The following is a 13,386-nucleotide window of genomic DNA, read 5'->3' as shown; positions in this document are numbered from 1 at the left end:
TTTCGGATTTATATAGCGCCTTTTTCCAGCTAGATCTTGAAGGATTCAAAGCGTTGTAATTTCGCTGCCATGGTGAATCATCACAATCAGATCGCATCATCTAGGTCAGTTGCAGCCAAACCTCAAGCGCAGACCTATCCGCACTTAGATTGTAACATCCACCAAGTATCTGTGCAGCTCCCCAAATTCCATTGGGTGAAGGAAGTTTTTGATAACCTAACAACTAATCACCAATTTTTTTTTTTTGAAAGCAGTAGGAAACCGGAGATCCTGAAGAAAACCTGCGAGAGCGAGCATGGAACCGGGATAAACCAAATGCACATAGAGTCCTTGGGCACGGCCGGGACTTGAAACCGGGACCTCAGTGGTGCAAGGCGAGGGAACTACCGCTGCGCCAACTCGCTCTCCCAACCATCCCCTCTTCCGGGTTAGTTGGGTTGGGTAGTATATCCTATATATATAAATTAGTGAAAATCCCAAGCATGTAGCCTGATTCATCCATCCTTTTTTCTGGGTTGGGTTGGTGGGTTGGTATATCCTATATATATAAATTAGGGAAAATCCCAAGCATGTGGCCTTATCAGGAAAATTGAAGACAATTTGGTAAAATTAAATTTTCAGATATTTGTTATCATGGTCAGGAACTTTTGATTAGATTTAATGTGTCATAAATGCCATCATGTTTTGACATAAGAGGTAAAGTTAAAGTACAAACACTGGGTTTAAACAATTAAAGAATGTAGGTATTTAATGGTTAAAAAAAGCAAAACCCACCACTGTTTTGTTATCATGCTCAACCATACCCCTACCCTTATCCCATCCCTACTCAAACCCTAATCAAGTGTGCCAGCAGTAGATATCCTTCTTCCTACCAGGTTTTGCTACCATTAGCCAATCAGATCTGGAGAAAACTTGTCCACAAGGTTGAATGAATTTATCACATTCTCAACCAATTTTGCAGAAGATCTTTGCATAAATTATGCAAATTACCTACTAAATTTGTAGGCTTTAAGCTGAAAAACTAATCAGGTGATCATTCAATGCATACAATTTCTGCCACAATGTTTAACCCCACATACCTGTCAGATCTTGAGATCATTTTCTATAAGCTCCACTATCAATTTGCAATGATTTTTGCATGAATTACGTATATCACCTACTTAAATTTGCATATTTGTCAACGAAAACATACATGCACAGAGCAAAGCTGAATATCCTTCCTCCTATCAAGTGGTGTCCCCATAGGCCTAACAGATCTTGAGAAACAGTTCTGGACGAAAGATGGACATATTAGTGGTTACTAGCTGTCTTCTCTAGACAATAAAAAACCTTGGCACAGTATAGTGTATCCTGTCTCAAGTTGAGAGTAACGCCATGTTGGATTTTGCACTGTCAAGATTCAAATCATGCATGCTAACCTATTCACCAGTGCAACTTATCCATACGCTGGCAACACAACCGCGTAAAGTAAACACACCAATTAAATCTGCCACTGCAAAATCCAACAGTGTTACTCTCAACTTGAAATGAGACACACTAGCGTTGCAATTTGCAAATGTGCCACCCATAGTGTAATTGGGTATATTATGCTTAAGGTGGTATTGGATGCATTTTCTAGAAATTACGAAATGCTTTGGGCATGTTTTAAACAGATTAATTGAGTAGGGTTAAGTACACTGATCGATATGCTGTTTGTTTGTAGCAAATCGGACATATGGTTTCCATAATACATTAATTTATATTTTCTTTGTATCCTATTGTTTTTGTCAATAATCAATATAGTTAATGAGCTAAAAGGACTGGAAAGGCTCATTAATATTTTTTGCCAATATTTTGCTAAACATCAATGCATAAATGTTCATGGTACTTTTATTTTGCATATATTTGCCCTGAAACTTGGTCAAAGTGTTTCTAATATGTTCTAATGTATTATATAGTGAAGCTACCCTCTAATTTGCATATTTGCATAATTAATGAGCTAATGCTAATGAGCTTCTCTTGTCATTTTAGCTCATTAACTGTATTGATTATTGATAAAAACAATAAGATACAAAGAAAATATAAATTGATATATTTTGAAAACTGTATGTCTGATTTGCTTCAAACAAAAGGCATATTGATAAGTGAACTTTGCTCTACTCAATTAATCTGTTTAAAACATGCTCCGAGCACTTCCATAATGCCTCCAATAACACCTTAAATGCTACCATAACCAATCAAGGAAGGAAAAACATTTACCTGAGTAGCAATTTCTTTGAGATGTTGTTCATCTCTAGCCACACCAGAGCCAAGTCCTCCTAGGGCATATGCTGCTCTTACCATCACCGGGTAGCCAATCTTCTTACCGGCTTCCAATGCATCAGCTACCTGTAGGGCCATACAAAAAGAATTACATAGGTACTTGTGGAAGTAACATTTATAGACTATTGTAGATATCCACAACAAAGATAATCTACTTTAAGGAGGCTGTGTACTCTCAGACATGCATGTAGTAAAAGTGCAATAACTTTGTAATTATTCATGCAAGACATATAAAAGTATACATTTTTATGAAGGCAAGACATCAATAAATCTTAATATAAATACAGATTTGGGGTAAAAACAACAATTATGAAAAAACTCACAAAAAGTGAGTTTTTGGCAATATTTGTTAGGTACATCATAACAAAAAACACTCTTTCCAAAATATTTTATTTTGTTTTTAGCTCAATCTTGAGGCTCCATTCCAAAAAGGCTTTTTTTATTTTTTTGATATTGGCCTTATTTTTTGAGATATTGTTCATATAAGGCATCAAATTGAACTTTTTAAAATTCACAAATGCCTATTTGCACAAAATGATGCCTAAAATCGGAAATAGACTAAAATATAAAAAAAAATGAGAAAAACGTTTCTTGAGTCGATCATGCTTTTTACGATGATCATATTTGTTTACCTATAGATGCTGTATTTATTGAGTTATTGTGTACCTAAATTGTCATTTTACCGAGAAAATGAACATTGAAATAATGGCCGTTGAAGTTTAAAGTGGTCACATTTTGCACTTTCATCGAATCTCGGAGGAGAATGCGGCAGTTTTTATTTTTCTACCTTACATTACATAAACATCGGGTAAATCCACGGCCCCTTGAGAAGTTTGAGCGAAATCCATTCATAACTTGATATTTAAATCGGGGAAAGAACTTGAAAAACCCACATTTTATCAGCTAAAACGCGAGCCATTTGACAACTAGGTTTTTGTGCTTCCGTGGTGTTTCCATAAGATGCGCCGCGCATGCAGATAAGCGGCACGTATGCGTAGCGTATTTGTGCGCTAACAAATTGCGCGATACGCAACGCGATGCGTTGTTGCGCGCGTGTACCCTACAGAGATTTTCTTTCCTTTTCAATTTCAAACACGAGTGGAATAGTGAAATAAAATCCTTAAAATATTGCAGTTGGAGTTTACAAATCTGGATTTTCATTCCTTGTATTTATAAAAAACATAACAAAGTACAAACATATCAAAAAAACTAAATTTTGCGAAAGAAACAATGTCTAGAGTACACAGCTGCCTTAATGAAGCTTTCATTGTGTCAGTGTTATGTAGATATCAAAATTTATGAAGGAGTCAAATGGATATATCAGTATTACTTTTTTCCGGGTACTTTCAGGAATGAAATGTGTCTTGCGTAACCAATCCAAATGGAGGAAAACTTACTCCAGTGCAAAACAGGTGAAATAAACATGAAATAAACTTATCAGTTGAAAAAGATACTGATATACTAATATGACCTGACATATTTGTGTTTTCCATCAGCAATTTATTAGATACATGTATATCCATTAAGTCAACTATACCATTTTTCACCCTGATATAACAGTGACGTCAATGCGTTGGGGCAGAATTTGACTTTCAACGCCAGTTAAAACTAACTAGGATTTATCTAGATTTCCTTTGGTAAAACAGGATATTTTTTTAATCCAAAAAAATCAGTGCTGTATTTTTTGGGAATCGGGAGTACAACTTACATTCTCTACTGCTACACTTGGTGCAATTTTCTCTCCAATCTCTTTGAGTTTGTCATTGAAGGTCTGTCTGTCTTCAGTAGCCATAATGGACTCAATAGGTGTTCCTATCACCTGTAATAAGGAAAATATTACACCATTACCTACACAGTCTATCCTTCTAATACACACAAATTGCTGTCCAACTATACTGGGATGGACAATTGAATGAACAGTGTTCCAGCCACTCATCTATGGAGGTTACTGGATGCAGTAGACATGTGCAATTACATGTGCGTCTTTAATTGGCATGTTGTATTCATTAGATTGCCCATCTGAGTTTTAATGCTCTGCATGCTAGCCATTTTTGAGATATTTTCTCAAAATATCAATGAGCTATCTTAAGAACCACTGAACCAATACTATGCTTCTTTGTACTCAATTTAATGCATTTTTTATGCTGATACCAAATATGGTCATGTAAATTTACAATTCTGAAATAGCTCTATAAGCAAGCAGCTCACAAAACAATGTTAATATTTTGCTTTCTATCTGTGTTCTCATTTTTGCCTGCAAAAAGAAGTTCCTCATTTTGTGCATGACTCTCTGTGGGTGAATTGACTCTACTTTTCATCAAATTTAGCATAGAGTAGCTAGATGCATAGTTACTTTGTATTATTAATTTAAGACTAGTTTTAAAATTGATTATTACAAATTAACACATACTTTCTCTATTCAACTCACCCTGACTCCATTTTCTTGTAGAATACCTTTCTTGAAGAGTTCCACTCCACAATTGAGAGCAGTCTGTCCTCCCATAGACAGCAGTATACCATCGGGTTTCTCTCGTTTGATCACATCTTCCACAAACTCTGGTGTGACTGGGACAAAGTAGACACTATCTGCTTGCTTCTGCCCATGTTCATTGGTCTGCACTGAGGCAATGTTAGGATTCATCAAGACAGTCTTGATGTTTTCTTCCTGGCAATCAAAAATAATAGCATAGTTTATGTTTAAATATTTAACTGAATGCTTCAAGTGTTACACTGTTTCCTTACAATCAATCTTGAATCAAAATGCAATTAGAATATGGAATAGAATTATGCTAAGAAACAGCACCTGAAAATTAATGTATCATTGGAACAAATAAACTCTTCTACAAAAAAGCCATTCTGTCCTATAATAGGAGTCAGAGATAAAAAAATACTAGTTTGCGTCTGACGTCACCTGTCAATTAAATTCAGAAACAATTTGTTTACAAGTTGTAGTGATGATTGAGTTTCTGAACGCTGCGGTAAAACAATGTGCCTAGTAACTTTACCCCTTCAAATACACAAACTGTCTCAATAATTAGGTCTTCGTAATAGGGAACTTTCTTTCCTGAAGGCACTATGTCAACAATGCCTAGAAAAATTGCCTTTTCCTTGTTAAAATACCGTAATTTTTCGCCATTTTCTGTGATTCCTTTCCTGTGATAAAGGCATCAGATGAACCCTTCCTTTTACACCCTACTAACCAAACAAGGGTGGTGGGGAGTTTGATTGACAGTGACGTCAGATGAAAACCAGTCATTTTAATTCAGTCTTGGATTATAGGCTCAGTTTATCTGGTTTACTTACTTTGAGAGCTTTCACAGCTTGTGATCCAGAGTAGTCAAATTCTCCAGCCTGTCCAATAGATAACCCTCCTGAGCCGAGTACTAGAACTTTGTTTACCTACAGGAAGGGAGAACGAATCAGGAGTTAATAACAATTATGACAGAATATTTAATTTTTAACAGTGTTGCTATAGAAAGTTATGGTCTACATCATAAAAAAGGAGGCGAATCTGTATATAAACCGTGCCCATTTCATTGACGATTGGGCCAGACTCCTCCATGTAATGTTGCTACACCTCCTCCACAGCGAGTCTGTTACCTTCCCAGTATTAAAGAATTAAGGTACCCATTTATACACCTGGGTAGAGAGGAGTAATTGAGGTGAAGTGCCTTACTCACAGGCACAACACACATAGCCACGGCCGGGCTTTAACCCACAATCTCACGATCATGAGGCCTGTGCTCTACTGCTAGACTACACATGCCCTCTTTCTACATCATAAAGTCCAACATAATAAATGGAAATGGTGTGGAAGATTGGTAATTCCAAGCATTTCTCATCTGAGACAAAATTGTGTCAAATTCAACTGGATTTGATATGAAATCTCAACCACTCTCAACTGGAATTTAACATAAAACTGACAGCAGTTTCCAGTTGGATTGAACTTATGGTGGAACTGAAATTGACATAACAGTCTAATTTTCAACAAGGGTGTGTGGATTTTAAAAGGAATGGTGCATTATAAAGCTGTATTACTGATTCCATCTGGGAAGCATTTTGTGTAGGTCTAGTAGATATTACTTATTATAACTTACTGGTAACCTCAGGTTGTCATGTCGTTTGATTGCGGTGGGACTCATGGTTGATGACAGTGTCTTTGTGCCAGTCTTTACAAGGTCCATGAAGATGTCAAACAGAAACTGTAACAACAATACAAATCATGCATTAATCAATTATATGACTTTAAAATTAATGACCCACCCCAACAGACTCCTCAGCTCAGTGGTAGATAGAGATTTGGTCTAATAAACTAGGATATTCCCCCACCATTCTTTGTGCATAATGTTTTAGCACAAATGAATTGATATATTTACAAAGAACAGTGTACTAGTTTGGTATCTACCAAGAAGGATTTTGCATCAAACAAATTTGTATTGGGTTCAATTCCATTGCACATAAAAATAGGTGGCTCGTCCACTTTTTTAAATGCATACTCTTTTGCAGGTTCAAATGAAGTAAACATCTACATTTGAGGGTGATTACCCAAGTACATTCACAAATAATACACACATACACACCTAAAACGGACTTTTAGTGAAAATGTTCTAAAAAATTGCGGGAAAAATATTTCAAATAGGAGTGAAAATAAAAGAAAACGCTACAAAAGAATATGAAATCCTCTAAAAAGCTGGAAGGTTTCAGGTGTGCACATATGCAAACAAGTGATGTGGGCTCCTTACAAAGTTAACCCTAATTCTTATCCTTACCTCTGTATCAGTAGGTCCACCTTTATGCTCAGGGTGAAACTGTGCAGTGAAGATTGGTTTACTTTCATGCATGATTCCCTGTTAAGGTGATAACAAGAAAATTAAAGCTTATGAAAGTATGGCATGAGACAGGATTAATTATGCAGTACTTGTATGTAGTAGACATGAATCACACTCCTTATGAGTTTTAGGTGAACATTTCAGAAGCACTTTAACCTGATCTCCTTAAATCCCAATCCCCTGATGAAAGTATAGTTTGTGAGTCAATAACCATGTAGGTAGGTAAGGTTCATGGAGTCTTTACACTACTCTAACTAATGAATATCTTACGCCAAAAACACACACACACTTTTATGAGTCCATATATGCTAATTTAATTTCAAATTGGCGAGGTAGCCCTGCCCAACTAAGATTAACCATGCTTGGGGAGCACCTTAATTGACATATGTAAATAATAAAATAGTACTACTAGGCATGGGAACGTTAAACGCATGTACCTTTAAACGCATGTATGATCCGTTAAACGTTTAGCAATTGTCTTAAACGTGTAACACGCAAGTCATTTTCAACCTTCAATTTTCCATTCTTCAATGCTAATCAACACTTGAAGTAACAAAATCTGAAGACGACCTCAATAAGTTACATGAAACTTGTTCAAAACATTCATTAATTAACACTAATACGTTAAAATAATGCATAGTTTCTGACATGTTTGGGCCATTGACTTCGCGAATTTGACCTTATGTACGGCGCCATTGGTACTAACAACGGAATAACCCATCCCTAAGTATCGCCAATGGAAATTTGAAACACCACTAAAACTTATTATACACACACAAAGAATAAATAAAACCAACCAATAATAACTGACCTCATTGGTGTGATCATTTGCATTGACAAAGATAGGTTTCCATTCTCTTGGTAGTTTGGTATCATCAACACCAAAACCATGATTTTGTGATGTGATGAATGCCTGTCCATTCAGCAAGTTTATAACAGGTTGGTTGTGACCTCTGTGGAAGTAAGCACAAATAATGATAGGCTCTGCAGCTTCTGCACATCTGCACATACTATTGAATGACATGCAATGTCATAGTGCTTTTCATTAGACCAACAAGTCTGTATTGCCAAAATATTAGGTTAAAGATGACAGTTGGCACTGCATTTTGCTGAAAGAACATTGGAAATGACCAAAAATTTGAGTGAAAATGAGCTTGTTGTATTCACAGTTTCATTTAGTATTTTCTAAGTATCTTTCATATGGCATGCCTGGCGTTGCTGCGGGATAAAAAGTATCACCTGGTCCGGTTTTTTTCATCACTCATGGCGATATTAGGAGAGTCACAGGAATGGAATGAGGCCCGTCATCCATAAGATATAACCCTTGCACTCAACCAGTATTAATTAAAGTTCTTTACTGTATTAAATTTCAAGGTACGTTAGTGAGGTTCACAGTCGAACCTCAATGGTTCTAGATTGCAATAATATTACTTGGTAATATTCTTGTTTGTTTTGTGATTTTGTTAGCATTTTTAAGTGTCAAAATAATCCCATTAAATTACACAGCCGATCCCTAATATAGTAAATTTGTTACGCATATCATCTCTGGATAGAGGGGTAAATCACCCTGAATCTGGAGGGTGGGGGATGATACATTGCAGGCACACTGCCAATACAAGGCAACATAGTTTGCCTATTTCCCCAATATAAACCAAATAGTATATGTTTTCTTGCACCTCCCTGTGACTCTGGGGATAAGGTTAAACTAGGGAAATGGTACTTGTGATTAGAAATTGACCAATGATGTGGCATGGATTAGCTCATGAATATTTATAACAATCTTACCTATTTCCTAACGGTAGTTTGTAACATGTTGCACCAGCAGCTAATGATGTAAGCTGGTTACCCATACATATACCAAACACTGGCTTGGGATTATCTTGACTGATAACCTGAAATAGATATAACCAAACAATTAAAACAGAGATAAAGACTTCATAGAGGCCAATGTATACCATGCATGAAATATACCACATTGCAATGTCATGCATAAGAACCGGCCCAAAATCAACTATACCATTTTTCACCATAATGTAGGAGCGACATCATTTCAATGGGAGCAGCATCAAGTAGCTAGCGGATGCTGAAAGCACTGGCATATGCACACACACACGCTTAAAGACGCTGCATAGATGCGGCTGCAAAACAGCTACATCAACACATTGACGTCAATGCCACATCAGGGTGAAAAATATTATACAAAAAGCATTTCGTTCTTCCTATTGGTTACATCAAAGTGTTTAGATTTTGAAATATCACAGGCTAGAGCATGTAACTCATCAAGGGTGCCTTAGGTGGGGTGCCTTGGGTGGAGCTGCCTAGGGTGGGGGAGCTTTGGCGGAGGTGTCTTATGTGTTACCCAGCACCATTCATTCCAGGGTGTGACATTTTGTAGTATTTTTATTGAAACTTTATTTTTTTATTTTCATATAATCAAAACAAACAAAATACACTAATATCACATTATGGTAAAGAAAATGACACACACACACCCCCCCCCCCACACACACACAAAGACTATGAAGGAGAGGGTCAAAGTCAGGTTAGTATTGGCTATCTCCTTACTGAATCAAATCAAATTTAAAACAACAAGAAACAATTGTAAAACACAAAGAGGGTATGGGAACATAATACTTCACATATGCATCCGATATAAATACCCACCTCCCTGAGGTTCTGAATGGCTTCTGTAGCTAATGATGGATCTCCTGGACCATTGGATATGAAGAGACCATCAAACCGCTCTTTGCTGATATCATGATTCAATGGGACCAGATGCACTTCTGCTCCTCGCTATATCAAACAAACAAACACAAAGTTATTCCAATTTACAACCATGCATTGCTTTTTATATTCAAAAAGTTACTCTATCAAGCACAATATATTCACATCAAGTTAGTACTCAAGCCTTAACTTCCAGACTTTCCAAACACTTCACACTGTGCATACTTGATTCTACAGCTCTGTATCTGCTCTTAGAACAATTCATTCTGCAGAATACGTAGGTTGGCCATTTTCATGTAGTATGTTTCAGTGTACTCCTGATGAATAAAATAAAACCGTAAAACCAACTTTTACACTTTCCCACCATCAGGGTCCAAGTCCAGTGTAAGTTTCATCTCTTGGCACTGATAATATTTTATCAATAGACGAATCCAATTTCACGCATTCCTGCACCTCAATTGCCGCAATAGGTGGGTCCCCCCTTAGGTCTATTCACAGAATTAGAGAAGGAGAACCGGGACTCCCTATACCGCCACATACAATCGTGCCGTCAGCTATGGGGAGAAAATTGGGGGCATTCGGGTCCTTGCCGACGGTGCGTGGAGACAAACAAAAACAATTCTGCGTCTCATCTGAAGCGTCTTGGTACTCGTGTGCAGGTCGCATTAAGTGCGTCTATCAAATGCGCCCTTGCATGACAACGAATGCCTCGAGTGCATTCCGAGCGAAACCGAATACCCCCAATTTTTGCTCCATGCCTGTATCAAGATGGCGGTCGAGTCCTTATTCTCTGTCTTTAATTCTGTGGGTCTATTCCACCTAAAATGTGAAATGATGTGGCCTTGGCGGGGATATTAAACTACATTCTATCACCAGTGTTACATGTAGACAAAAGAATGATGAAAGTTTACAACACAATACAATTCAACATCGATTTTTAAGCAGATTTAATCCACCCAATTGGGCAGTAACAACACCAGTTTCATGCAGACAGGACCCAGTAATGGCTGACTGAATTCTGACCATCACTTGACTCTTTGGATTTGTCTATAATGCTTTTCTAAATATTACTACAATACTTTTTATCTTTTTTCAAGATAACTGGAGGAAAAACTCATATTGAACAGAATCAAAGATTGCAATCAATACTTACTTTGAGTAAGCTGCGAATGATGTGATGTTTGATACCACAGTCAATAGCTACAATCTTGTGTGGGTTGCCCTGACCATACACCTTCACTTCCTTGGTTGATACCTCAGCTGCCAAATTCCTCAGGTTAGGATTTAGAAATTCTATAGGTTGGTCTTCAAATTCTATCTTACCTAATAGAGTCCCCTGTTAAAATAAAAATGGTATGGAATTTGATAAACCAACTTTGCAGTTTGAATAGAATGTGCATAACTTGTATACAGCATAAAGGAGTCGCACTTCTTTCACAATTGAAGTTGGGATACCGATTCCATTTTGAAAGACAATATGAAGTACAATGAAATGTTAACGGTACCCACCCTACATCTGTTATGGCATAGTCTTCAAAGTGTAGTCCTGATATCTGTTTCATCTCAGGTACGCATTCTATGCAACTATTGGCCCTCATGAATATGCAAAAGCTCTAAGCATGGGGAAGCTGAATGTTGGGAAACTACCTGTTAGGCAACTACCTGTTAGGTGACTACCTGTACATTTTTAATCTATCTTTGGAATGTCCGTTGCATTGTGATACTTTAAGCAGGGAATGCATAAGATTGGGAGACAACAGCTAATGTAGCAGTCGGCAAAGCTAAGTAAGCCACTGAAACCCTGTCATTGTTTATTTTGGAACACTACTGGGTCTGGTTGGACTAGAAGAATCCTAACTCCACTGTGTTTGTGTGTCCATCATGAGTTCTGACTACCCTAGTATAACCTCTTTGCATGTAATGATATTCTCACCTGGTCTCTTATCCTCTTAGTAACCATCCTAGTATATATACCATACAAAGCAGGGATGTTTTCATCTGCTAAGACTACCCAAGTATAACCTCTTTGCATGTAATGATATTCTCACCTGGTCTCTTATCCTCTTAGTAAGCATCCTAGTATCTATACCATACAAAGCAGGGATGTTTTCATCAGCTAGAACTACCCTAGTATAACCTCTTTGCATGTAATGATATTCTCACCTGGTCTCTTATCCTCTTAGTAAGCATCCTAGTATATATACCATACAAAGCAGGGATGTTTTCATCTGCTAAGACTACCCAAGTATAACCTCTTTGCATGTAATGATATTCTCACCTGGTCTCTTATCCTCTTAGTAAGCATCCTAGTATATATACCATACAAAGCAGGGATGTTTTCATCTGCTAAGACTACCCAAGTATAACCTCTTTGCATGTAATGATATTCTCACCTGGTCTCTTATCCTCTTAGTAAGCATCCTAGTATCTATACCATACAAAGCAGGGATGTTTTCATCAGCTAGAACTACCCTAGTATAACCTCTTTGCATGTAATGATATTCTCACCTGGTCTCTTATCCTCTTAGTAAGCATCCTAGTATATATACCATACAAAGCAGGGATGTTTTCATCTGCTAAGACTACCCAAGTATAACCTCTTTGCATGTAATGATATTCTCACCTGGTCTCTTATCCTCTTAGTAAGCATCCTAGTATCTATACCATACAAAGCAGGGATGTTTTCATCTGCTAGGACTACCCTAGTATAACCTCTTTGCATGTAATGATATTCTCACCTGGTCTCTTATCCTCTTGGTAAGCATCCTAGTATCTATACCATACAAAGCAGGGATGTTTTCTTCTGCTAGGACTACCTAGTATAACCTCTTTGCATGTAATGATATTCTCACCTGGTCTCTTATCCTCTTAGTAAGCATCCTAGTATCTATACCATACAAAGCAGGGATGTTTTCATCTGCTAGAACTACCCTAGTATAACCTCTTTGCATGTAATGATATTCTCACCTGGTCTCTTATCCTCTTAGTAAGCATTCTGGTGTCTATACCATACAAAGCAGGGATGTTTTCATCTGCTAGGACTACCCTAGTATAACCTCTTTGCATGTAATGATATTCTCACCTGGTCTCTTATTCTCTTAGTAAGCATCCTAGTATCTATACCATACAAAGCAGGGATGTTTTCATCTGCTAGGACTACCCTAGTATAACCTCTTTGCATGTAATGATATTCTCACCTGGTCTCTTATCCTCTTAGTAAGCATCCTAGTATCTATACCATACAAAGCAGGGATGTTTTCATCTGCTAGGACTACCCTAGTATAACCTCTTTGCATGTAATGATATTCTCACCTGGTCTCTTATCCTCTTGGTAAGCATTCTGGTGTCTATACCATACAAAGCAGGGATGTTTTCATCTGCTAGGACTACCCTAGTATAACCTCTTTGCATGTAATGATATTCTCACCTGGTCTCTTATCCTCTTGGTAAGCATCCTGGTGTCTATACCATACAAAGCAGGGATGTTTTCATCTGCTAGAACTACCCTAGTATAACCTCTTTGCATGTAATG

The 13,386-nt window shown here is 37.3% G+C and overlaps 1 protein-coding gene across 6 annotated transcripts in view; it reads right to left on the bottom strand.

Moving 5' to 3' along the window:
* The window catches only part of LOC140153299 (carbamoyl-phosphate synthase [ammonia], mitochondrial-like), a 90,214-nt gene that overhangs the window by 56,601 nt on the left and 20,227 nt on the right, over positions 1-13,386 (bottom strand). Inside the window, exons 1-11 of one of the 6 annotated variants that reach the window (XM_072176018.1) lie at positions 13,282-13,344; positions 11,008-11,190; positions 9,795-9,923; positions 8,916-9,022; positions 7,942-8,083; positions 7,071-7,148; positions 6,399-6,503; positions 5,605-5,700; positions 4,730-4,966; positions 4,010-4,120; positions 2,239-2,367 (exon numbers count right to left, since the gene is read on the bottom strand). In XM_072176018.1, the coding sequence (XP_072032119.1) occupies positions 2,239-2,367; positions 4,010-4,120; positions 4,730-4,966; positions 5,605-5,700; positions 6,399-6,503; positions 7,071-7,148; positions 7,942-8,083; positions 8,916-9,022; positions 9,795-9,923; positions 11,008-11,190; positions 13,282-13,308 (1,344 nt within the window). In that variant the 5' untranslated portion in view covers positions 13,309-13,344. Of the gene's footprint in view, positions 1-2,238; positions 2,368-4,009; positions 4,121-4,729; positions 4,967-5,604; positions 5,701-6,398; positions 6,504-7,070; positions 7,149-7,941; positions 8,084-8,915; positions 9,023-9,794; positions 9,924-11,007; positions 11,191-11,787; positions 11,851-11,902; positions 11,969-12,592; positions 12,659-12,936; positions 13,003-13,281; positions 13,345-13,386 lie in introns of those variants that run through there. The other 5 variants (XM_072176019.1, XM_072176014.1, XM_072176016.1 and 2 more) reach the window with 5 other exon arrangements.

The sequence above is a fragment of the Amphiura filiformis genome, chromosome 5, assembly GCF_039555335.1.
Source record: "Amphiura filiformis chromosome 5, Afil_fr2py, whole genome shotgun sequence".
Classification (NCBI taxonomy): domain Eukaryota; kingdom Metazoa; phylum Echinodermata; class Ophiuroidea; order Amphilepidida; family Amphiuridae; genus Amphiura; species Amphiura filiformis.
This window is presented reverse-complemented; position numbering and strand designations above follow the sequence as displayed.